This window comes from Marmota marmota, unplaced genomic scaffold, assembly GCF_001458135.2.
Source record: "Marmota marmota marmota unplaced genomic scaffold, marMar, whole genome shotgun sequence".
Lineage (NCBI taxonomy): Eukaryota > Metazoa > Chordata > Mammalia > Rodentia > Sciuridae > Marmota > Marmota marmota.
In genome coordinates this window covers 3,700,364-3,726,165 of record NW_026000327.1, presented here as the reverse complement: position 1 = coordinate 3,726,165, position 25,802 = coordinate 3,700,364, and the positions used below count along the sequence as shown (strand labels likewise).

The following is a 25,802-nucleotide window of genomic DNA, read 5'->3' as shown; positions in this document are numbered from 1 at the left end:
GCCCCCCCCGCCCCTAGCTGCCCCTGCCACCCCTGCCCTTTCTCCAGGAACCTGGGGACCCCCCAGGGCTATGGTGGAGCCACCCGTGACCCCGAGCTCAGCAATCTCAACATGCACATTCCTTAGGGGGTTGCTGCAGCTCTGATGGTTTTAAGATAAAACCAGACAGTGCCAACCCGGCTCACCGGGGCGCCGTGCTCACCGGAGGAATGTCCCTGCAGGGCCGGGCACGTCTGGGCAACACCCCGCCCGACTGCTCTACCTTGTCCTGGTCCGACCCTGAGGGATCTCAGTGGCACTGAGCAAATCCTGGTGTCTAGGTTCAGGGGCCGTGAATTACGAAGACATTAAGAGGAGAAAAGCACCTCAGCTCTGTCAATGGCAGCTTCTAGAAGGTCCAGGAAGCCAGTGGAGAGGAGCCCAGCTTTGTGACACACCCACCTGTCGGGTGCTGGGGCTGGGGCTCAGTGGCAGTGTGCTTGCCCAGCAGGTGGGAGGCTCTGGGTTCGATCCTCGGCACCACATAAAATTGAATAAATGAAACAAAGGTATTGTGTCCATCTCTAACTAAAAAATAAAAAGAAAAAAGAAAGAGAGAAACAGAGGCCGGATGCAGTGGTGCACACCTGTAATCCCAACAAGTCAGGAGGCTGAGGCTGGAGGAGCACAAGTTGGAGGCCAGCCTCCGCAATTTAGTGAGGCTCTAAGCAACGTAGTGAGGCCCTGCTTCAAAATAAAAATAATAATAAAAAACAAAAAGCAGTGGGGATGTGGCTCCGGGTTTAAGTGCTCCTGGGCAAAAAATGTCTTGTAACCGAGGGTCCAGGTCCTGCCCTGGTCCCCGGGACCACGTTCCAGACCCTCACCCCCCGAGAGCCACAGCACCGAGACCCTCATGAGATGGACACGTGGGGAGAGTCAGAAGGTGGACGGTGGGTCAGGGGGCAGGCGATCGGGGCCACAGCCTGGGAGTCAAGGTTCTTCATCTGCAGCTCTGAGCTGGGCACCGTCCTTCCTGGGAGGAGTCCACGCGGCTCCTGAGCTGTCCATCAAAGTCAGGAGGGGACCTGGGTGGGGCTCTCTGGACACTTCCCTGGGACCCAGATAAAACTGGAGTCCAGGAGGGGCACGCTGTCCCTGTCCTCTCGGAGAGGACCCCCTCTGTCCCTGGAGAGAGTCCCCTTCCCCTTTCCACCCCTTCAATACAACACTCCTGCCTGTCATTCTGAGTGACAGCTCTGACATCTTGCTGAGTTGATGGCATCCTGTCTGATCATGTCCACCAGACCTCCTTGCCTGGGTGTGACACCTCCCATGTCCCAAGGGACCGGACAAGGACACCTCTTGCTTTCTCTGGTGGGGGCTGGAGCTTTACTTCAGATCCCTGGTCACCTTCTCTGCCCGAAAGATGATCCGCCCATGCCCCTCCCATGTGTCTGCTCGTTTGTGACCCTGACAAGTGGCTCCCGCCCTGAACAGACATGTCCCCCACCTGGGGGCCTGTGGGCAAGATGTTTGTGGCCTTTCCTCACATCTCTGCTAACATTTCCTCCATGAGAAGAGCAGACCCACTGGCGAGATCACCTGAAGGACTTCCCTTGACCTGTCTGGTCACTTCTTCCCTGGGTTGCTGGACCCCTGGGCTGGCTGGCTGCCCCTGGAGGGCCTGATTTTTCTGCTTGGGGTGGGACCTGTGAGATGCATGGACCATGGGTCGGTGACGCTCGATCCAGACTGTGCCACTCAAGGAAGGACATGGATATGGAAAAGACCGAGTCCCACCTGCAGACCCACAGCAACCCCTGGGCTTGTGAAATGGACCAGGTCTGCGAAGGGGGACCTGGGGGTCCGGTGAGTACCTCAGGGGACCGGAACCAACCGAGTTCTCTTTCTTTAGTCCCTAAGAGTTCTAAGAAAGTCACGGATCTGCTCGTACGGTGGGTGTTCTTCTCCTTGTCCTGCTTGGACAATTCCTTCAGGAATTGGGGACAAGTCTGGAGGCCAGCTTCCGAGAGGGAACAGAAGAGTGGACCGCACCTGGGAACTGGGGGACCCACCCGGCATGGGCTTCATTGGTGTTTGTTGAATGAATGAGCGAATGAGTTAAGCGACCAATGAGCACCCTCCTTTCTCCTCCACTGAGCTACATCCCTCTGAAATTGCTCAGGCTGGGCTTGAACCTGCCACCCTCCTGCCTCAGCCTCCCCAGCAGCTGGGAAGACAGGTGTGTATCATTGCATGAGGCTGCAGACAGCTCATAGACTCAATTAGGACGCTCACATCTGTACTTGGCACCAGAATTCCTTAGTGTAAGAAGCAAGAAAACTGGTTGAATTCCTCTGAGCTCCCGAGTAAGGTCTAAAAATTTTTTGAGAGCCCCTGAGATCCCAGTGACTCAGGAGGCTGAGGCAGGAGGATGGCAAATTGGAGGCCATGTCAGGCAAGCGCTCTACCTTTGAGCCACAACCCCAGCCCCTTAACTATAGTTTTTGATTTTTTTTTTTTTTAAATGTAGCTCTTAATTGTTTTACAAAAATCACCTTAGCCTGGTAAAGTGGTGCATGCCTGTAATCCCAGCAATTCTGGAGGCTGAGGCAGGAGGATGGCAAGGTGGAGGCCAGCCTCGGCAACTTAGTGAGACACTGTCTCTACATAAAAAATTAAAAAAAAATGGCTGGGGGTGTGGCTTTGTGGTTAAGCATCCCTGGGTTCAATCCCTGGAACCAAAAAAAAAAAAAAAAATCAGAATTCTTTTTCGTAATCTTGGAGCCATATTTGATTTCGTGACCCCGTTCACTGTGCACGTATGTTGAATGCTGGTTGAATGAATCCTTTCCTAAATGACAGGTGTCGTGGGAGGCTGTGTTTCAACCTACAATTATAATTGATGTGCCGTGGCAGTGCCCAGCCTGGGAACCTGGTGAATACTTAATTATAGTAAAGACTCCAGCCACGCAGCCCCGTGGTAGGAGCTCGGCACTCAAAGACCAGTGTCCACAAATGTAGGAGCCCAGGGATCGACCGGCTGCAAGTAAGTAAAAACACGGATCTCTCTGCAATTGTGTAGCTGGGCATGTTTGCATTTTTGAACCACCTGTGAGGTGGAAAGTAGAGAGGGTTGGTTTTACCAACCTCTAGTTCTTTGTGCATTTTCTAGAACTTTCTACGCAGGGGGTCTTGCAGTGGAAGCTCTTGTTTTTGACTTATTTCCCTTCTAAGATCCGTGAATGTCATTGCCTGGGTCCCTAATCCGTTCCTTGGGGTTGCTCAATCCATGGGATGCTGGCCGTGGAAGACTCGGATTTCCCATTCCCCCGCTGTTGGGCACCTTGTTGGGGATGGTGGGTTTTGAGTAGGTGGTCAATCTTGACATTTCACTTACAATCCCTCTGGAACCAATATGGCAGCAGTATCTTACCTTAGCTAGGCTAGTCTTCCTGGGACCATTGTCTTGTGAACATGGGAATCCAAGATGGCGCATCTTGGAGGGTGATCAATGCAGGACTTGGAGACAGTCCCCAGCTCTAGCTGAAGTGTATTTCGTAGCAATCGGTGGCATCTGGTTTAAGAGCATTCATTCGAAGCTCAGCAAGAGAACCGTGCATGTATATCAGAGGCCATGGGGACGGGGTGCATTGTTGGGTGGCGGAATGACAAAGGCTTCGGAAACCCAGAGTCTTGCCCTCCATCTTGGTTGGCAGATGATAGCTTTATAACCTGTGACGGGGGTTTTGCAGCTCATTCTGGTGCAATCCAGGTCATCTTGCGTGATGTCTCTGCTCTGAATAAATGGATTCTGCACACATATATTTTTAAAAAATTTTTTAAATTGATTTTTTAAAGATAAATGACAGCAGAATGCATTATAATTTTTATTACACATATACAGCACAATTATTGATATCTCTGGTTGTATATAAAGTAGGTTGACACCCAAATCAAGTCTTCATACCTGTTCTTTGGATAATGACGACCACCACATTCCACCATCCTTGCTGTTCCCCTGCCCCCTCCCTTCCCCTCCATCCCTCTGCCCTATCTAGGGTTCATCTAATCTTCCCATGCTCCCCCTCCCTACCCCACTATGTATCAGCCTCCTTATATCAGAGAAAACATTCAGCATTTGTTTTTTGGGGGGATTGGCCAACTTCACTTAGCATTATCTTCTCCAACACCATCCATTTACCTGAAAATGCCATGATTTTGTTCTTTTTTAATGCTGAGTAATATTCCATTGTGTATATATGCCATATTTTTTTTATCCATTCATCCACTGAAGGACATCTAGGTTGGCTCCACAGTTTAGCTATTGTGAATTGTGCTGCTATAAACATTGATGTGGCTGTGTCCCTGTAGTCTGCTGTTTTTAAGTTCTTTGGGTATAGTCTGAGGGGAGGGATGGCTGGGTCAAATGGTGGTTCCGTTCCCAGATTTCCACAGAATCTGCATATTGCTTTCCATATTGGCTGCACCAATTTGCAGTCCCATCAACAATGTATGAGTGTACCTATTCGCATAAGGCAGAAGGAATATATTAGAAACATTCTAACAACATACTGTGATCTAAGTTGTGCAAGTGTGTGCTGTTGATGTGTTTAAAGTTGGACACATTAATATTTGCAGTTTGCAGGCACCTCAAACTTTGGCAAGGAAATATTGGAAAAGCCATTATTATTATTATTTATTTATTTATTTATTTATTTATTTATTTTGAGACAGGGAATCACCAAATTGCTTAGGATCTGACTAAGTCCTTGAGGCTGGCCTCCAACTTGCAATCCTCCTACCTCAGCCTCCTGAGTCACTAAGATTAATGGCATGCACCACTGCATCCAGCTTAAAACCCTTCAACGTTTTAAAAAGCTGAAGTCCCCCTTCATCCATAGATCCACTTTCTGTGGTTTCAATCAAGGACACTCATATTGCAGGCTATTGTCGTATGTGACCTATGTTAATATTACTTTTTTTTTTAATCATATCTTTGTGCACAGAGAAGACAGCATAGTGTGTGTGGGCTTTGAAGTGATTGATGGTTTCAGGCATCCCCTGGGGGGTCTGGTCATGGGGCGGTCACCGTGCCATCACAGAACCTGCATGCTGAGTCTACAGCGGGTCGTAGGAGAGAGTCAGGATTTGGAACTATCCGTAATGCACAGCGTTCGGTATCAGCCAAGAAGGGAATCGTCCTTCCTTTGCTATTCGTCTACTTCAGAGGGTTCTCAACACAGGGAGGAGATGGCTCGGACCCCAGGGGGTTGTTTGGCAATGACTGGGGACATATTTATTGCTATACGGGTGGAATGGGGAATCCGGTGTGTGCGAGCCCAGAGAGGCTGCTCCACACCCTGCAGTGCACAGCGCTGCCCAGCACAGTCTCCAGCCCCAGATGCCCACGGTGCAAAAGTGACTCTCTTTGCACAAGATGCTTTCGGTGCTCAGATACTTGCTGGAAATCAGCCGTGTTATTGATTATTATGTTTTAGAATAGGATTGCACCTTTTTTAAAAAAAAATATGTGGCAAAATAGAGGAGCTCAGACTTCATCTGAGGACATAGGAATTCACAGGAGCAGCCGAGGCAGGGGTGTAATTGCAGCCGCTCCTCATGGAGAGGTCACAGAGGATCGGGAGGTCACATCCTGCCCCGGGGTGGGGTGTTTTTTTTTTTTTTTTCTCAAGATGAAAGACCTCGTAAAAGTAATTGTCAGTTTAGGGTTGACCTGGGATTGGGGACAGAGCCTTACAGAATGACAGGGCTTTGCCATCAAAGACACCTGGGAGACCGGGATGTGCACCCCGCTCTCATTTCACAGGGAACGTTTTCAAGACTGATTCCTGACTTTGGAAAGGAAGGGGCAGCTTTTGCATTAAAAAAAAATAAAATAAAATAAAAGACTTGCAAAAACCAAGCAGAGAATTAATATGCAATCGGAACCTTCTTTTCAAAGTTCGATTATATGCATATATTTGGTGTTGCTGGGGGTGAGGGCTCTACCTCTGAGCTGCACCCCAAACCCTTAAGTTAAACTTTAAATGACCGTTCCGGGTAAAGGGGCAGCTCCTGTCTTTACCATCTAGATCCTTTTCCAAACCGCTGTGCATGCCTCTGCTTGCAAATTTGCAGCATGCTTTGAAAATGTTCATGCAAAAGGGACATTTTGACAGCTGTGCGCTAGAAATACCGGGGACCCCCCCCCCATGCTTTTTAAGGAAAGCTTGCTTTAAAATGTAAATTTCATGCACAGAACTTGGAAGGGTGTCCCCTCTTTCAATGGATCCAGCTCTCTCCTGCTTTAATGCTAGAGACACCAAGAGACTCATGTCCTATAGTATCTTTCCCCACTTGTCTTCGGAGAGCAGATGGTTCAATTCGGCTGTGTCTGAAAAACAGCCTTACCTGCCACATCTTTGATCCTGGCTCCCGCAATCCCCGACACACACTTGCTTTTTTTTTTTTTTGGTGACTGTCTCTTTTGCATTACAGTATTTAGCGGCAACTTATGCAACTTCCAAATTTAAAAACGATTGCTCTTTGCATAGGAAGGCACACTATCTCATCACCCTTAAATTTCATTTTCTGTGCTTGCTGGGGTTATGTCTATGTTTAGGGACTCCTTGATCACTGGTATCTTTTTGGTCTCCTTTCTAATTTATGTATAGAAAATGTAGCATTAGGGTTTTGTTGTTGTTGTTGTTGTTGTTGTTGGTTGGTTGGTTTTTTCTCTCAATGTGACTCTGGCTGATGATTGTTCTCGGCATGCAAAAGGATTTCCAATTATTCATATTCACTTTCTACGGGTGCTGCAATGAATTACCCTAAACTGGCTTCTGGAAGCAACAGATATTTATTCCTTCCCAGTCCTGGAGGCTGGAGGTGCGAGGTCCAGGCTGGGCAGGGCGGGCTCCTCCCGAGGCCTCTCTCCTGGGCTGGCAGCCGCTGTCTTCTCCCCGTGTCCTCCCGGGGCGTCCCTCTGTGTGCGTCTGTCCTCATCTCCTCTTTTTATAAGTGCCCCGGTCCTGTTGCATCAGGGCCACCCTGGTGACCTCAGTGGACCTCAATTATCCTTTTAAAGATCCAGCTCCAAACGCGGTCACTCCCTGACGTCCCGGGGCCCAGGGTGTCCCCCAGCCATAGTGGAAGAGGTCACTAAGCCCATCATTCCGGCCACTCGTTCCTTTATTTGTCAGAGGGACTTCGACCTCGCTGGGGACGTCCACTTCTGGGCCAGCCCTCGTTGAGCCCTTGTGCTTGTGCAAGAACACCTTCCCCTGTCCCTTGCTGGCGGACATGCCCAAATGTCCCCTGACGCCATCATGGGACACTCTTCTCCATCCCCTGGATTCCCCATGTCCTGGGGGGGGGGTGGCCTCGTCTCCTGTCATCCAGAGTTGGTGACACGCTCCATCATGTGGGATCCACCCGTCTTCCTTCGTTTGGAGGTCACGACCAGGTCCTTGCGCCTGCCAATCTCTTCCTTGGTCTTTGGGAATGATCACCTGTCCTCTCCATGCTCACCCGCGTCCAAATGGAACCTGGATTTGGTCCCATGGATTCCCACCCTTCCTCTCTCGTCCCCATCACGGTGGTCTGCCCTGGGTTTGTTCTACTGAATGGTGTCCTTGAAACGCCCTTGTCTTAGCGACCTTTTCCCCAGTTACACTCCCAGGGGGTCCTTCTGGGATGGAAAGGGTCCATTCTCTTCTGCTCCACGGCGCTCTCCACAAATGGCACCTTGACCCCTTTCCCCACCGTGGCCGGGTCACAATGCATCCCACGGTTACGTAAAACTAGAAAAAAACATGCAAAAAAAATGTGAAAAAATAGCTCTGCTTCCTTGCCAGTCACGGAGAGCTTTGTGCTGGTGGCTAGGGACGTCCACAGTGGTTCTTCCCGATCACGGGTTGGAGAAATATTTCCAAAGTTAGGGAGAAAGTGGCTGCAAGTCGAGCGTTGCCAATGCAACAATCTGGAACCCCACCTGATCCCAAAGCCGACACCTTTTGAGACCCAACATTAACAGCAGAAGCGGAAAGTTCCACACCCGACTTCCTGTAATGAGTCTCGGTCAAAATGCAGACACCCTAAGAAATATCGTATAAAATACCTCCAGGCTCTCTGGGATGGGGAAATGTAAAGGCATTTTTGTGCTCAGCCTCGGGTCGTGCTCTGCAGACATCCCAGGTGATACATGAATGTATTGCACTATTTAAAAAAAAAAAATAGATTTTTTTTTCTGATCCCAGGCATTTGGGATAATGCATGCTCAAGTTGCATTAGCAAATTCTAAAAAACCTCCTGTGTGTTCACGAGTGTTTCTGTCTCTGTCCCCTAACGTCTTGGGAAACTCTAGATTTATTTGCTGTGGATTTATCTGAATTTTTCTAATCTGTTGCACAATGAAATAGAGACATAGAAAATTAGTGTTTTCTTTTTTCTTCTTTGTGGTATCAGGGATGGAACCCAGGGGGTGCTTGACCACTGAGCCACATCCCCAGCCCTTTTTATTTTTTATTTAAAGACAGGGTCTTGCTGAGTTGCTTAGGGCCTCACTCAGTGGCTGAGGCTGGCCTCCAAATTTGATCCTCCTGCCTCAGCCTCCCACGCCGCTGGGATCACAGTGGATGCACCTCTGAGCCTGGTCACAGTGTGAATTTTTTTTTTTTTTTAAGTAGTGGTTTCAATGAGGTCAGGTCTAATACAAAAAGACCCATAATATTCAGCCTGGGATGAATGGGGTCCTCCTCAAACGAGGTCCCCGTTTTGAAACCCTCCTGTGCGATGGCAGCCTTATTCAAGAGACGGTGAGGTCTTCAAATCTCCAGAGTCATTGGTTTCTTCTTTCCGAAAATTGGCCATTGATCCTTTGCCCTTGGAAGCCAACAGGGTGATGTATTATTGGGACAAAATAGGAATAAATGTATGGAGGAGCCTCGGGGATTAGAAAGCCCCATAAACCACAGGGTGGTGGTGCTGCTGAGGTGCATCACCTGCTGTCTGTCCTGCGGGGTCTTCTCAGCCTCCGCCAGCTCACCAACTTGGAGTCACCGGAGCGCCCTGGAAATCGGATCCCAGATGACGCCAGTCTTTGGATTCTGAACATGGGGTCACGTCTAGTTTGGGGAAACCTCTCTTCCCATGCACAATCAACTCAGCCTCCAAGAAGCTGCAAACGCAAGCCTCCCCTGGCTACAGAATTTTCATGTTGAGCAGGACATGTTGATGCCCTGTGGAGGAAGAAAATGTCACTTAGCCGAGCACCACGGAAAAGTGAGGTCAGGGGAAAATTATTGTATGACTCCAACCCAGAAGGGTTGGGGAGGTCAGTCTGCAAAGTGTTTTGGAAGTCGGCCTTTGGAACTACCTCGCTCTCCATAGACCCCCGCGAGCTCCAGTTAGCCTGAGGTCACATGTTTGCCATTATGGATAGCAATCCAGGGCTTGCTGGACCATTGCCTCCCAGGGGCCGAGGAAGGCTTTGCTCTCTGGATGCTCTCAACGTCTTCTCTTCCGTAGGTCACAGAATCAGGAGCCATGGGACGGCCACTCTACGGCTGGTGAGTCACCCACCTTGCACAGGGGTCATTTCCTGGGTCCACAGGGAAGGCTTCCTCCCCAGGGAGGCCCCGTCCTGCCCGAGTCTTCCTGCTCTTGGTCTCGGAGAAGGGTGCTCAGAATCTCCCCATGGGGTTGTGCCCGGCCACTGTCCTCCTGCGCTCCTCAAGCTGGGCCTCCTGGAATTGCGACTCTATTTAAAGTCACGCGGTTCATGATTGACGTGTCCTTGTGGACTGGGGCATTAAGGTTTCTGCAGTAGTCTGGTCTGTCTGTCTGTTCTACCTGTATTATCTATGTATCCATCCATCTGTGCAGCTACTGTCCGTCTGTCCATCTATTGATTCTCTATCTATCCATCTATCCATCCATCTCTATTATCCATGCATCTATGTATCTATCGTCCATGTATCTATTTATCCATTTATCTTATCTGTCTATCCATGCATCCATCCATACATACATAGATCTCTCCATCCATCCATGAATTCTATCTATCCATCCATCCATCTACCCATCCATCCGTCTCTCCATCCATCCATGAAGTCAGTTTATCTATCTATCCATCTATCTTTTATCCATCCATAAACTCTATGTCTATTATCTATCTACCCAAATCTATCCATCTCTATTATGTATCCATCTATGGATCTATGTATCTATCATCCATGTATCCATCTATTTATCCATCCATGTTATCTATTTATCCATCCATCTTATGTATCCATCCACCCATCCATCTCTCATCCATCCATAAACTCTGTCTATATCTATCCATCCCTATTATGCATCTATCTATGTATCTATCTTCCATGTATCCATCTATTTATCTGTTTATCCATCCATCTTATCTATCCATCCATATATACATTCATACATCCATCCATACATTGATCTCTCCATCCATCCATGAACTCTATCTCCATCCATCCATCCTCTATCCATCTACCCATTCATCCACCTCTCCATCTATCCATGAAATCAGTCTATCTATCTATCTATCTATCCATGCATTCATCTATTCATTCATCCATCTTCCATCCATCTTGTCTATCTATCCACCCATCCATCCATCCATCTCTCCATCCATCCATAAACTTTATCTCTATTATCTATCTATCTATAATCTATCCATATCTATTATGCATCTATCTATGTATCTATCGTCCATGTATCCATCTATTTATCTGTTTATCCATCCATCTTATCTGTCTTTCTATCCATACATACATACATGGATCTCTCCATCCATCCATGAACTCTATCTATCCATCCATCCATCTTACATCCATCTTACATATCTATCCATCTACCCATCCATCCATCTCTCCATCCATCCATGAAGTCAGTCTATCTATCTATCCATCTCTTTCATCCATCCATAAACTCTATGTCTATTATCTATCTATCCAAATCTATCCATCTCTATTATGTATCTATGTATCTATCATCCATGTATCCATCTATTTATCTATTTATCCATCCATGTTATCTATTTATCCATCCATTCATCCATCCATCCATCCATCCATACATAGATCTCTCCATTCATCCATGAACTATATCTATCTATCCATCCATCTTCCATCCATCTTCTATCCATATTATCTATCCATCCACCCACCATCCATCTCTCCATCCATCCATGAACCATCCATCTTATCTATCCATCCATCCACCCATACATCCATCCATCTCTTCATCCATCCATAAACTCTATCCTATTATCTATCTATCTATCTATCTATCTATCTATCTATCTATAGTCTATCTATCTCTATTATGTATCTATCTATGTATCTATCATCCATGTATCCATCTATTTATCTATTTATCCATCCATCTTATTTATCTATCCATCCATTCACCCATGCATCCATCTATCTCCCCATTCATCCATGAACTCTATCCATCCATCCATCTTCCATCTATCTTATTTATCTATTCATCCACACATCCATCCATCCATTAACTCTCTCTCTCTCTCCACCTATCTTCCATCCATCATATCTATCCATCCATCTACCCATCCATTCATCCATGTCTCCATCCATCCATAAACTTTATCTCTGTTATCTCTCTATTTATCCATCCATTCACCCACCCATCCATCATCCATTAATCTCTCCATCCATCCATGAACTCTATCCATCCTCCCATCCATCCATCCATCCATCCATCTCTCCATCCGTCCATGAACTGTACCTATCTCTATTATCCATGTATCTATGTATCTCTCTGTCTATTGCTATCATCTATTTATCTATCTAGGCATCTGTTATCCATTGATGTATCTGTGCATCTATCTCTATCATCCACCCATTTATCCGTGTATCTAAGTATCCACCATCTGTCTACCATCTATCATGAATCTATCACATATCCATGTACCTATCACCTCTATCTATGCCTCTATGTCATATCTATGTGTTTAGCAGCTAATTCTCTCTGCATCTATAATATGTACATATCCATCCACCATCCATCATCTGTCCATCCATCATCTCTCTTATCTAGGTATGTATCCATCCTTCCTTGCATTTGCTCTATCTGTCCACCTATCTATCCATCCGTCCATCCACCTATCATCTCTACCATCTGTGTATTGATCATCTATGTATCTCCATCATCCATCCATCTCTCTCTCTCATGTACCTACCTATCTTCACATCTCCACCTGCTCATGGAAATATTTCCCTTCCAACTTTTTTCTTTACCTGTGAGCTCACCCTCTGCAGGTATCATATTTTGTGAGATTTTGTTTCTGGCTGTGCTGCCAAACACCTCCAGGTCTGGCTCTCCTCTGTGGGACATTCAGGACTCAAGCCTAGAGTTGTGCTGTCAATGACAATTTATTACAGCCAAAGGGCAAAAAAAAAAAAAAAAAAAACCAACAAAATCAAGAACCCAAGAAATGAATAGACCATACAATCCTTTGCATATGCAATTTTAAGACAAGGCAAACTAATTTTTATTCCTTCCTTCTTCCTCTCTCCCTTCCTCCCTCCCTCCCCACCCTGTCTCTCACTTTTGTGCCAAAGGGTACTGGGGACTGAACTCAGGAGCCCTCGACCCCTGAGCCCCATCCCCAGACCTATTTTGCATTTTATTTAGAGACAGGGTCTCACTGAGTTGCTTAGGGCCTCGTTTTGGCTGAGGCTGGCCTCCAACTTGTGATCCTCCTGCCTTAGCCTCCGGAGCTGCTGGGATTACAGGTGTGTGTCACCGCGCCCGGCAAGACCTCACTTAAATTGCTCACATGTGGTACGATATTAACACAGAACATGACTACTTAAAAAAATACTGACTTTACAATAAGTTACCCAGATATATCCTATAATGAGAACCAATAAATCATCTAAAATGCACACATTAATTTTTCTTCCTTTTTATTTTTTCTCCCCCCCCCCCACCAAAAAAAATGTTTTCAGGAAGCACTGGCTGTGGATGCCCCTATGCTGTCTGCTTGGTGGCCTGAATGGGACATTTGTGACATGGAACTCCAGGCCCAATATCGTCCTGCTGATGGCGGACGACCTTGGTTTGGGTGACCTGGGCTGCTACGGTAATAACACCGTGAGGTAAAGATGCCTTGTGGGATGTCCGCCTGCTGTGTCGGAGCCCGTGACCCAACCCACGTCTCTGCCATCATGGGAATGCCAGAGTCCAACATCAGTATATCAGGGGTGGGGGGATAGCAGAGGTGGCCCAGGACGCTGGATGCAAAATGGATATTCATGCAGCATACAGTGGAGACTACAACATGCACGATGTGTCGTTTTGCACCTGGATAGTTTAACTGAGTCTCATGTCCTCAAGCTTTGTCCATTTCAGAGACGATGTCGGAGCTTCCTACATTTCGTCTCTACTCACAGGAAATGCCCAGAAAAACCTCAGATGTGTCTGTGGGATTGTGAAAGTAACATGCTCAAGTTCATATGAGATTGTGACTGGATAGGCTTCTAGCTGCTTTTTCAAACTTAAAATTTTTCTCTCTCCTTTTTTTAAAAATCTGTAATCATTACAGATTTACACAAAGTTTTGTATTGATTTTGGAGACTTGAAAACATTCAACAGAATGGGAAATAAATTCCATACTGTTACAATTTAGCTATTAAAGAGGCTGGTTTTTTCTACAAGAAACCCATTAAAATTTTGCTTCATCTAAGTTCCTTGTTAATTTTAGGATAGTAATACCAACAAATGAACTCACTTTTCTATTGAAATGCACCTAAACGCAGACTCAAAATAAGTTATACCCAGGGAACGGTATTGTTATCCACTAATAGTTTTGCCCACAGAGTTGGTAGACCCCCCCCCTTATTTTCAAGGATCTATTCCAAGATCCCAAGTCAATTTCTCAAACTTTGGAGAGTACTGAATCCTATATATGCTAATTTTTTCCCCTACTGTAGCAGGAGGGTAGAATATACAGGGTGGATACACTGAACAAAGGGATAATACATGTCCCTGGCAGGATGGCTCAAGAATACATCGTGGTTTTCAGAACAGTGTGCAATTTAAAAGTAACTGTTTATTTCTAGAATTGTCCACCTCATATTTTTGGACCAGGGTGGACCATGGGTATGAGAAACGTCACAACCCCAAACTGCAGATAAAGACTGAACTCTACTCTGTTCTCTGTCTGCTTGTAACTACCAAACCATCTAACGCAGCAGATAGATCAAGGTATCAGATAGATAGAAGGGTGTATTTTAAATTGGCCAGAAATAGTCATCTCAACCCCAAAAGAGAACAACTTTGAATCTCAATCCTTTTTTGGGAGGGATTGGAAACCCACCTGCTAAATTCTCTATAATTTTCCTGCAGCACCCCTCACATTGACCGTCTGGCAAATGAGGGCGTGAGGCTCACCCAACACCTGGCAGCAGCCTCCGTCTGTACCCCGAGCCGGGCGGCTTTCCTCACTGGCCGGTACCCCATCAGATCAGGTAGGAGAGGGAAAATGCAAGAGAATTTTGACTCATGGAAATTTCTTTTCTTCTTTCCTTCCATCCTTACTTATTTCCTCCCTCCTCCTCCTTCTTTTCTTCTAATAATTATTTAAATTTTCTTTTGTAGGGTTGGAGATTACACCCAGAACCTCCCGCATGCTAGGCAAGGACTCTACCACTGAGCCACATCCCCAGCCCTTTTCAATTTTTATTTAGAGACAGGGTCTCACTAAGATTATTTGGGCCACGGTAAATTGCTGAGGCTGGCCTCCAACTTGCAATCCTCCTGCCTCGGCCTCCAGAGTCACTGGAATTACAGGTGTACACCACCACACCTGCCTAATAGTTCTATCTTTAAATACCTCTGTAGAGATGCTGTCCCAGAATTACCCCTGAAGTGTCTCTGCATTCTCTTTCCCTTCCTCTTCAGTCCTTGTGACAAGGCAGCCATGTGGGGAGCCAGGTAGACCATCAATCACATCACAAGGTTGGATTTGAGCTTTGAGGGATGGGAACCTGATGGTTTCTAGAGAGGAATCTAATGGGACTCTAAGGAGGGCTGAGTGGGCCAGGGACAGAAATGAGAAGGCTTCCTCCTAAGATGACCAAAAGGACCAAAGGACGTGACAAGAAAAAAATAGAGGAATTAAAGTTTATTTTTGGCTCATGAGTCAGTCCATGGTTGGCTGATTCCATGGCTCTGGCCCAAGGGGAGGCAAAACAAAATGGCGGCAGGGCCTGGAGGAGGAGAGCAGCTCAGGACAGGGCACCAGGGAGCAGAGAGAGCTCTGCTCACCAGGGACAGGATAGAGACCGCAAAGGCACAGCCCAGGGACTGTGCCTCCTCCAGCCACACCCCACCTGCTGCAGTCACCACCCAATGAGTCCATTCAAGTGGATTAATCCATTGAGTAGGTTACGGCCTTCATAATCAAATGATTTCACCTCTGAACTTTCTTGCACGGTCTCCCACAAAAGCTTTTGAGGGACACCTCATACCTAAGCAATAACTCAGAGTTTGGTAGGAGGGACATCTTATGGTAAATTGGGACATTGTCTACTTGAAGCTGTGTCCCCAGATTGTGGCTTCAAAGATGAGAGTCAGAATATTTCATTCAGGTAGTTAACTGAACATGGCGCTGGGTTATGCTGGGCTTGGTTGACATGGGTTGAAGCAGTTTGACGTTGGAATGTCTGTTCCACATGCTGAAATTACTGAGGTCCCCAGGTCTGTTGCTCCCTAGTTCTGAAGTTGAAGGCACAAATTTACTTCAGGAGAAGAGATGTAGATGAGCGGTTTCCCTCTCTGGGCAAGTTGAAGTCCAGAAATCAAGTTCAAGGTCAGCAGCCCTGTCCTGAGCTGCTCTCCTCCTCCAGGCCCTTCCGCCATTTTGTCCTGCCTCCCCTTGGGCCAGAGCCATGGAGTCAGCCACCAGGGACTGACTCATGAGCCAAAGATAAACTTTCTTCCTCTTATTTTTTTTTCTTGTCACGTCCTGTGGTCACAGTGAAACAATCATCTTAGGAGGAACCCTAAGTGTTTGGTACATGTTGATGCTAAAAATAGTCATGCATTCTCAATGTGAAATTCAGACATAACGGATGTCCTCTATTGATGTAATCTGAGAACCCGGGTTTTAAAGGAATGCCAATCAAGTGGGAGGAGGACCCATATCTATAGCTTGAATCAACCATGGATGGATGATTTATTTTAAAATAATATTATTTGTATGCTAAAAATGTATGGACTTTTTCTTGTTACTCTTGAAAAAATAGTGTGTGATAACTCTTTGCACACCATTTGCATTAGGTATTATAAATAATCGAGCATGGATTTAGAGCATATGTAAGGATGTGCATTGCTATGCAAAAGCTGAGTCTTCTTTTACAAGCAACAGCATTGGTGGGTTTTGGCACCCATGGGGCTCTCTGGACCCAGTCACACGGAGACACATAGGGTTGCTTCTGCAGCTATAAAAAGTAGAGGAAAACATGGGACCAAAGGACATTGTTGGGGTGCAGGATGGGAGAATTTGGAACGTGTCAGGGTGAACCCTGGTATTTAGCAAAGATGATAACAGAAAGATTGACTGTGATGCTCATCTGTTAATTTTTATGAATTTAGGAATGGTTTCATCCAATAGTCTGAACCGTGGCCTCACCTGGCTTGGTGGGTCTGGCGGGCTGCCCACCAACGAGACGACCTTGGCCAAGTTGCTGCAGCATCGGGGATACCGCACGGGACTCATAGGTAGGTCCCTGTAAAATGAATGAATAATAAAAAATAGAAGACGGATGGGACCCGTAAAGTAGTGCAAGTGACATAATTGAAGGATTATATCAAGGGAATCCTGCGCTCATGATGGATTCCCTTGATGAGCGGCTCTTGGGGAGAAATTCCTCCTGTAGAATTTTGGCCACTTTGCAATGAGACAGACGAAGGGGTGATGGCATCCTCAGAAGGTCACCAGGGATACCAAGAGGTGTCCACCATGATTAGAGTCCAAAAGCGACGGTTAACATCCTCCCCCAGGGTGGTCATGGTGGACACTGTGATGGGTGGACTTTTCTTCTCCTTCCAGGGAAGTGGCATCAGGGTTTGAGCTGCGCCTCTCGGGATGACCACTGCCACCACCCCCTCAACCACGGGTTCGACTACTTCTACGGGATGCCCTTTGGGCTCCTGAGCGATTGTCAGGCATCCAAGACCCCGGAGCTGCACCGCTGGCTGCGCATCCGGCTGTGGATCTCCACCTTGGTCCTCAGCCTGGTGCCCGTCCTGCTCCTGCTGCCCAACCTGGCCGGCTGGTTCTCAGTCCCGTGGAGCGTCATTGTCCTGTCTGCCCTTGTGGCTCTCCTCTTTTTCGTTTCCTGGTACTCCAGTTACGGGTTCGTCCGGCGCTGGAACTGCATCCTGATGAGGAACCACGAGATCGTCCAGCAGCCCATGAGGGAGGAGCGGGTCTCCGTGCTCATGTTGAAGGAAGCTCTCGCCTTTATTGACAGGTCTGGGTCCAGTCCTGGGGGCTCTAAAAACTTCACTGCCTTTGCATCTGTGTGTGTCTCGATGTGACAAATCTTTTCAGGGTGACATTTTAGATATTCTTAAATTTCTCCTTGGATAGAAAAAAAAAAAACAGAGTTAAGTTTCCTGCCATTTTTGCATGCCATTTCCTCCCCTGCTCTTGTCCATAACACTGGGGTGAGAGTATTTTAATGCAGATCCCCTCCGTGGGGACGGGTGTGCAGATACATTGAAATTCACGGTGGGTCTTGCTTTTGCTTTTCCTTAGAGACAGATGGAGGAAGACATCTCTATCCGTCAGCTGCTGGGGAGGGACCCTAGTTTTAAGATGTTTAGGTTCCTTACGAGCTAAGTGTATGTTCCAGGCATCATGAAGCAGGAAGAGGAAGAAATGAAAAAAGAGTCGTTTCTATAAATGTCATGTCGTATATTTATTTATGTGCCCCTGTTCGCCCTCAGTTGGTACTTATTCACCCAGATGCTCCAGATGTATTGGTATCTAAAAACCATATTCCGTTCAGAGACAGCCAGAAGAGTTCAGATATTCAACAACCCGTTCAATATTGAGACCTGTGTTACCAGGGAATAAAAGAAGACGGGTGTTTTAGCACCTTTTTGGTCACAGTGACCCAAAGACCTCACAAACACAATGTAGAGGAGGAAAAGTTGACCTGGGGCTCATGATTTCCAAGATTCAGTCCCTGGCTGGCCAAATCCATGGCTCTGGCCCAAGGGGAGCAGAACAAGATGGCGGCAGGGCCTGGAGGAGGAGAGCAGCTCAGGACAGGGCACCAGGGAGCAGAGACAGGGAGAATCCAGGGATAAGATAGAGTCCCCAGAGGACTCCCCTAGTGACCTACCTCCTTCAGCCACACCCTACCTGCCCACATTGAATCAACTCAAGTGGATTAATCCACTGGTTAGGCTACACCTCTCATAACTCAATCATTTCACCTCGGAACCTTCCTGTGCTTCCTCGCTCATAAGGTTTTGAAGCCACGTCTTCTCCAACCCCCAACACGAGCTCTCCCCACCCACGGTCCCGCGTCCAGGTTGGGACTGGCTCTCGCTCCTGCCGCTGATTACCCCGACTTTCCGCCCCTCAGGCACAAGCGAGAACCTTTCCTCCTCTTCGTCTCCTTTCTGCATGTGCACACTCCCCTCGTGACCAAGGAGAAGTTCGTGGGGCACAGTAAATTCGGGCTCTACGGGGATAACGTGGAAGAGATGGATTGGATGGTGGGTGAGTAGCGTGGCCCGTGGCGTTCAGTCTCAGATCCCTGGGCTGCAGCAAAGCCACTCGGGATGGGTGGTCTTCAGTAACGTCCGGCTTCTGGGACAGTCCTATCATGGACCCCCATATACGTTGATCCAATGCATTGAATTATAACCTGGGTCAAAGTTCAACGATGCCCGTGAGATACATTCCAAGATCACAGTCGCAGGTCATCATCGCAGGTCATCGGAGGTCAGCCATAGAGATGTTTCCATTTTAAAAACTAAAGACTCATTCGTGAGCCATTTGTTGCAAGATCAGTAAAATTGCGTAATGGATAAAATCACCCTTCTGAGCTATTGGACGTGGAAGGAAAGCAAATTCTTGGCTATTAGTGTCACAGGGCAGGCTCAGACGTTCGTGGGGGACAGCATGGGCATTTGCCCAAAGCAAAGCCACGTGTCTCCAAGTCATGGCGAGGAGCACGGTATGGATGGCGGAGGTGATAAATCGGAGGCTGGGGCTGGGGAGGAAAGGGATGCATCCCGTCAGGCGAGGATGGTGACGTGCTGGTCGCTGACCCCCGCTATCTACGGGGGACGGAAGTTCTGCATCTGGAAGGGATGTTTGACTTCGTAGTTTAATTTTCCTTCCTTCTCTGAGAGGAGGGTTTGGAAGGGTCAGGAGACACATGTCAATCAATCATCACGGGGGGGGCGGGGCTTGTGCCTCTGTGTAGGAGCCTTTTTGGTTTAATCCACTTTAATCCTGGGGACACGCGACCCCTGAGCCCCGCCCCCAGCCCTATTTTGCATTTTATTTAGAGACAGGGTCTCCCTGAGTTGCTTAGGGCCTCCCTTTGGTGGAGGCTGGCTTGGATCTCATGATCCTCCTTCCTCAGCCTCCCAAGCCGCTGGGATGACAGCCATCTGTCACCGCTGTGCCCGGCTAAAGCGATTTCTAGTAGGCCTGGGTGACCGTATATATCGAGGTGCCTGTCCTGTCACTGTGTCATCTCTACATATTTTGCACATGTCCTGCGCACACCCTGAGTGTTTAGGGGACTGTGTCCAGGAGATGTCTGCGGCTGCCTTCCCACCTGCGGGATGTGCATGTCCTGCTGTGTGGCACGGGCAGGGCCGTCCCAGGACGGTGACTTCTGGATTCTGCAGGACGCTCAGTGCAGCCGCTGGCCGGTCCCCTGCTGTCTGAGGGGGTGCACAGGGCCGGGACAGCCCATGGCCTGCTGTGACGGCCGTCTTTGTGACCTCTCCCAGGTAAGATCCTGGAGGCCCTGGAGCAGGAGCGACTGAGCAACCGCACCCTGGTGCACTTCACCTCCGACAACGGCGGCCGCCTGGAGGCACTCGACGGGGCGGCCCGGCTGGGCGGCTGGAACGGCGTCTACCAAGGTGACAGCCGGGGGGACACCGGCTCTGCCCTGGACACCGCCCAGGCTCTGCTGCTTGGAGACACCTTCCCGTCAATCATGAGGCTGCGGCCTCTGGGGGGCTTCCAAGGGCTGGAGGTGAAAATGTTAGGGGTGGTGACAACCTTGGGACAGCAAATTTATGGGACCTCACAGGCCACCAACGGCAGGGCTTCCCAGTGTCCACACTGTGGGCCTCTGGGACTGGGGGCTCTCTGGGGTGGGCTGTGCTGTGCGCTGCAGGAGGTGGAGCAGCCTCTCTGGGCCCCACACACCAGGAGCCAGGAGCAGCCCCACCCAGGGTGTGAGAGCCACCTGGACAGACAGGATGGGTCCATGACAGAGAGAGAGATAGACTGATAGACAGGATGGATAGATGATAAAAGATAGATAGGATACATAGACAGGATGGATAGATGATAGATGATAGACAGAATAGGTAGATGACAGATGATAGATGATGGACAGAGACTCTGTCCTGCAGTCTCCTCTGCACTGGGGGCCTCTGGGGCTGGGGGTTCTCTGGGGTGGGCTGAGCTGTGCGCTGCAGGAGGTGGAGCAGCCTCTCTGGGCTCTGGCATAACTCCAAGCTATGACAACTGAAAGTGTCCCCAAACGTAGCCCGGTGCCCTTTATGGGAAGCAGATCCTTCCACCTCCCTCCAAGGTAGTTTATTCAACAACTCATCTGCTCCTGGGGCATCGCAAAACTTCACCAACACAAAGACAATTTGAAAAAGGAATTCGAAGTTGGCTCTTTTCTTCTTACCTTGGAAAACACCACGTCGGAAAAACTAGGGTATCAGGGTTTCCATACCTTACATCATCTAGCTGGGCGCGGTGACGCACCCCTGTCATCCCAGCGGCTCGGGAGGCTGAGGCAGGAGGATCACAGGTTAGAGGCCAGCCTCAGCAACTCCATGAGACTCTGTCTCAAAATCAAAAAATAAAAAGGGCTGGGGATGTGGCTCAGCGGTTAAGCACCCCTGGGATCAATCCCTGGTCCCCAAACATAGGTGTGTATCTAATTTAATCCACATAGTCATCTCTGTGTGTGTGAGCACAGCCCTCCGTGTTCACACAGAGATGAAATTGCCTTACGATGCATTTCTCAGGAGGAATGCACCCCCCGTTTTTTAAGCAATGCACACACACACACACGTACCAACTGTATACGATGAATTAATACCAAAATGCCATTATGTGGCTCTACGTGTGTGTGTGTGTGTGTATACAGTCAGGAAAACTATCTGCACCTATTCTGATTAGTGTTGTGGTTCTTGAGCCTGCACATGTGTTGCTTTCGGCCTTGCTAAATTGCTGAGGCTGGCCTCCAACTGGTGATCCTCCAGCCTCAGCCTCCCCAGCTGCTGGGAGGACAGGCGTGCACCAGTGCACCCGGCTGGACTGGTCTTTCTGTTCCCTAGAGAACCATCTTCCTCCCCTATCTTTGGTCGCAGGTGGCAGCGGCATGGCCGGGTGGGAAGGGGGCATCCGCGTGCCTGGGATCTTCCGCTGGCCCACCGTGCTGCAGGCTGGGAAGGTGATTGAGGAGCCCACGAGTCTGATGGACCTTTTCCCAACGCTGTCTTACGTCGGGGGAGGGATCTTGCCCCACGACAGGTAGGAAAACAGACCCTGCTCACGGGGAGGGATGTGTTTGGAGGCATGTGGGGGGTACTGCTTCCTGTGGGGACCCAGCTCCCTCCCTGCTGGGCATGTGGTGCAGTATGTTGGAACATGTCTTAATGTCCGCTTTCCTATAAATGACCATCTTACCCCTTTCCATTTTTATAGAATCCCCCTCCACTTACACAGTTTCCCCTTAGGCTGCTCTAGCTTCTGCATATGAGAGAAAACATCCAGCCTTTGACTTGCCCAGTGTGGCTTATTTCACTCAGCGTGATGTTCTCCAGTTCCCCTATTGATGGGCAAATACCATATTTCCATCCTTCTTTATGGCTGTGTAATATTCCACTCTACAGATCCCACATTGTCTTGATCCTTTCATCTGACTTATATCCTTATGTGCACGTGCTGGGTCGCCCTCAGAACTAGGATCCAACCCTGATGCATGTTGACAACCTTCATAGCTCCCAGGCCACCAAGGTCCCTTACTATCAGTGGATTCCCCGTCTGCAGATTGGACCAACCATCAATCCATTGGGGAATCATTTACGTCTGCACTGAACGTGCACAGAATTTTTTTTTCTTGACATTATTCCCTGTACAATAGAATTTCTCAACTATTTTCTATCATTTATGAAAATGCTGATAACTATAAATAAATAAACGTACAGATAAGCCATTGCGTTAAGTGTAATCGGTCATCTCATGAAGATCTAAGATGTATAGGATCACAGGGAGCGAGTACCCCATGTCATGAAAGGGACTTGGGCATTATATTTAGCATCCACCACATTTAAAAGGCAGCTTCCGCTTGCTCAATATGTCTCTGGATGAATAAAAGGTGCGTTTATTGAATCGTCCGCGTAGTAAATGATGGAAACTGGGCTGGGGTCAGCTTGGAGCTTTTCCTGGGCTGCAGGACATTTCCGTGATCCATCTCTTCCAACCCGGGACCTGAGTCCCAAGAGTCTCCTCCTCGGCTCCTGCTGGTACCCAGCGCCCGGCTCACCCACTTCCCCCGTGCCCTTCTCTCCTAAGGGTGATTGACGGCCGTAACCTCATGCCCCTCCTGGAGGGCAGGGTGGCCCACTCAGACCACGAGTTCCTCTTCCACTACTGCGGCACCTACCTGCACACCGTCCGGTGGCACCAGAAGGATTGTGAGTACGGAGACCGTGGACACCGGGAAGTGGGAGAAGGGATGGTCTCTGCCTTTCTAACCTGGGAAGGAAGGAGGAGGGGGAGATGGAGGGAGGGAAGAAGGGTGGACTCCGCCCCTGGACTTCTGACCATCTCAGTTCTGACAGCGGCGTTGGCTTTAGATAATTCTCCACGGGGCTCACGCCCCAGCAGATCCAGGTGCCATTTGGGGTTGGCATCTCCATGATCATGGTGGCCACCAGGAGTGGAGGTTGCTCAAAGGCCCCGGCTTGGAGCTGCCAGATGACCGGGCTGTTCCACTCCTTGGGATTTATCCAAAGTGAACCAAGATCATGCATTTTGGTTGATCCTGGGTATGTGCAAACCCGTGTTTAGAGAAGCATGGTTCATAGTAGCCGAAGCACAGGACCCCCAGAGGTGTCCATCAGCAAATGGATGGATCAAGAGAATGTGGACAATGGAGTATTACGCAGCCATAAAAAATGACATTATGGAATTTACAAGAAAATGGATGCAACTAGAGACCATCCTGCTGAGTGAAATAACCCAGACTCATCAAGTCTTATGTTTTCTTATGTATGTGGAAGTTAGAGAGGAAAAAAGAGAGAATCTCATAAAAATGGAAGAAAGACCAGTAGAGTCCAGGAAATGGCACAGGGAGAGGGAAGAGGGGCGGTATTGGGAAATTAAACTCACCAAATCATGTTGAGTTCATGTACAAATCTGAATCAATGCATCCCAGGGTTATTCACAATTATAATGCACCAAGAAAAGATTGGAAAATGGAGATACATATTTTCCCAGAAGCCACCTGTAACCCATCACAAACGCCATGTCACACTGGAGATGTCTTTTTCAGGCGGTACTGTGTGGAAGGCCCATTATGTGACGCCCAACTTCCACCCCGAGGGATCCGGCGCCTGCTACGGAAGCGCCATGTGTTCCTGTTCTGGGGACGTGACCCACCATGACCCACCGCTCCTCTTCGACATCTCCAGAGACCCTTCTGAGTCCCAACCACTTACTTCCGACAATGAAGCCTTGTTCGACTCCGTCATCAAGAAGATCGAGGCCGCCATAAAGGAGCACCGTGGGTCCCTGACGCCTGTCCCTCGACAGTTATCTGTGTTCCACACCATTTGGAAACCGTGGCTGCAGCCGTGCTGCGGGACCTTCCCCTTCTGTGGCTGTGACAAAGAAAGTGACATCCTGCCCACCGCTCCGTGAGCAGTGGGGTCACTAGTTACCCACCACAGACATGCTGTGTCAGTCAGATTTCCATTACTGTGACAAAACACCTGAGAAAAGTCAACTTAGCTGGGAAAGATTCACTGGGGACTCATGGTTTTGAAGGTTCAGTCCATGGTTGGCCAACTCCATGGCTCTGGCCCAATAGGAGGCAGAACAAAATGGTGGCAGGGCCTGGAGGAGGAGAGCAGCTCAGGACAGGGCAGCCTGGTACCAGAGAGAGAGGAGCCAGGGACAGGATATAGTCCCCATGGCCACTTTCCATTGTCTTATTTTGTCCCAATAGGTCCCACCGCCTACAATTCCCACCATCTTTCAATGGTCCATTCAGGTGTGAACCCATCAATGGATTCACCCACTGAGGAGCTCAGGAGTCATAGGGGAACATTCCAGATCCAAGCCACACCACATGCCTGAGTGGGTCTACCATTTTGGATCAAAATGGAGGCCACCACCTTGTTCCAATCCCCAGCCTTTAGCTCCCCTTCAAGTTGTGTTGGGAGCCTACAGACAGGAACGTGGATTCTGTGCCACTATTGGGAGGGGGTCCACTGAGTAACCCCTCCTTGCACCTAATAAATCAGAGTCATTTCATGTCCCCAGGGGGGTCTCCATGGAGCCTGGGCATCCTGCTGAAGTCAGTTTGCAAACCTTGTTGTTCTTTCCTTTCTTCTTCTTTCTTTGTCTTCCTCATGGACAAGGACCTGGTTCTGAGGCAAGATGCCTGTCCCTCTGCCAACCCTGCGACGGGGCAGAACTTTCTTTGCCTTCTTCATTGCGTGTGTGTGTGCTCACATGCGTGTGTAACGGGGAGGACTCCGTCCTAACCTCAAAGATTAGCCGTGAGCCTTGTACAGGTGACTTTGTGGGAGTCACCTGCTGCAAAAGATCATCACCAATAAATACCATGACTGATGTCGTTGGTGTTAAGTGGCATCCAGGGCTGTCCCCGGGGGGTTCTTGGGGGACAGAAGAGGAGACACCATCTTCAAAGGAAAACAGGGAAATGGTCATGCTCGATTTTCAGGGAAGGCAGGTGCACGCCCCGGGGGTCATTCCAAACAGATAAAGCAGAATAGAGCCGCAGCTCGAGGCACCGTTAAGCACAGACCACAAAAGACAGGTATCATCAAGTCAGAGGAACAAATGACATTAAATCATCAGCAAGGTTAATGCCAGCAATTGATTGAATTAATATCAATGTTAAATATTGATGTTATGATTAATATATGGTATCAATGTTATTAATATAATGATATTAATGTTAAACATCAATATTATTAATAGTAAATTCATATTGATAAAGAATAATATAACATATGATATGATAATATAATATATAATAACATGATATAAAATAATACAATAATATATAATAATAATATATGATAATGCAATAATATGGAATAATATGATATATAATAATACAATAATATATAATAATATGATATATGATAATACAATAATATATAATATGATATATGATAATACAATAATATGGAATAATATGATATATAATAATACAATAATATATAATAATATAATATATAATAATACAATAATATGGAATAATATGATATATAATAAT

The 25,802-nt window shown here is 47.9% G+C and overlaps 1 protein-coding gene across 1 annotated transcript; it reads left to right on the top strand.

The window, feature by feature from the left end:
* The first annotated feature begins 3,001 nt into the window (after nucleotides 1-3,001).
* Nucleotides 3,002-25,122, top strand: Arsh (arylsulfatase family member H). Its single transcript, XM_015505224.2, has 11 exons — nucleotides 3,002-3,031; nucleotides 9,514-9,554; nucleotides 12,984-13,133; nucleotides 14,383-14,504; nucleotides 16,633-16,758; nucleotides 17,090-17,513; nucleotides 18,639-18,775; nucleotides 20,026-20,160; nucleotides 21,637-21,799; nucleotides 22,844-22,965; nucleotides 23,826-25,122. The coding sequence occupies exons 2-11, from the start codon at nucleotides 9,532-9,534 to the stop codon at nucleotides 24,191-24,193; spliced, it is 1,770 nt and encodes a 589-aa protein (XP_015360710.2). The 5' UTR covers nucleotides 3,002-3,031; nucleotides 9,514-9,531; the 3' UTR covers nucleotides 24,194-25,122.
* Nucleotides 25,123-25,802: the final 680 nt, after the last annotated feature.

Excerpts from the sequence above, each read along its gene's own strand:
- Arsh (XM_015505224.2), top strand. The coding sequence starts at position 9,532 with ATGGGACGGCCACTCTACGGCTG. Across the intron at positions 9,555-12,983 it reads GGACGGCCACTCTACGGCTG|GAAGCACTGGCTGTGGATGC; the intron begins GTGAGTCACCCA and ends AAATGTTTTCAG. Across the intron at positions 20,161-21,636 it reads CTGGAACGGCGTCTACCAAG|GTGGCAGCGGCATGGCCGGG; the intron begins GTGACAGCCGGG and ends CTTTGGTCGCAG.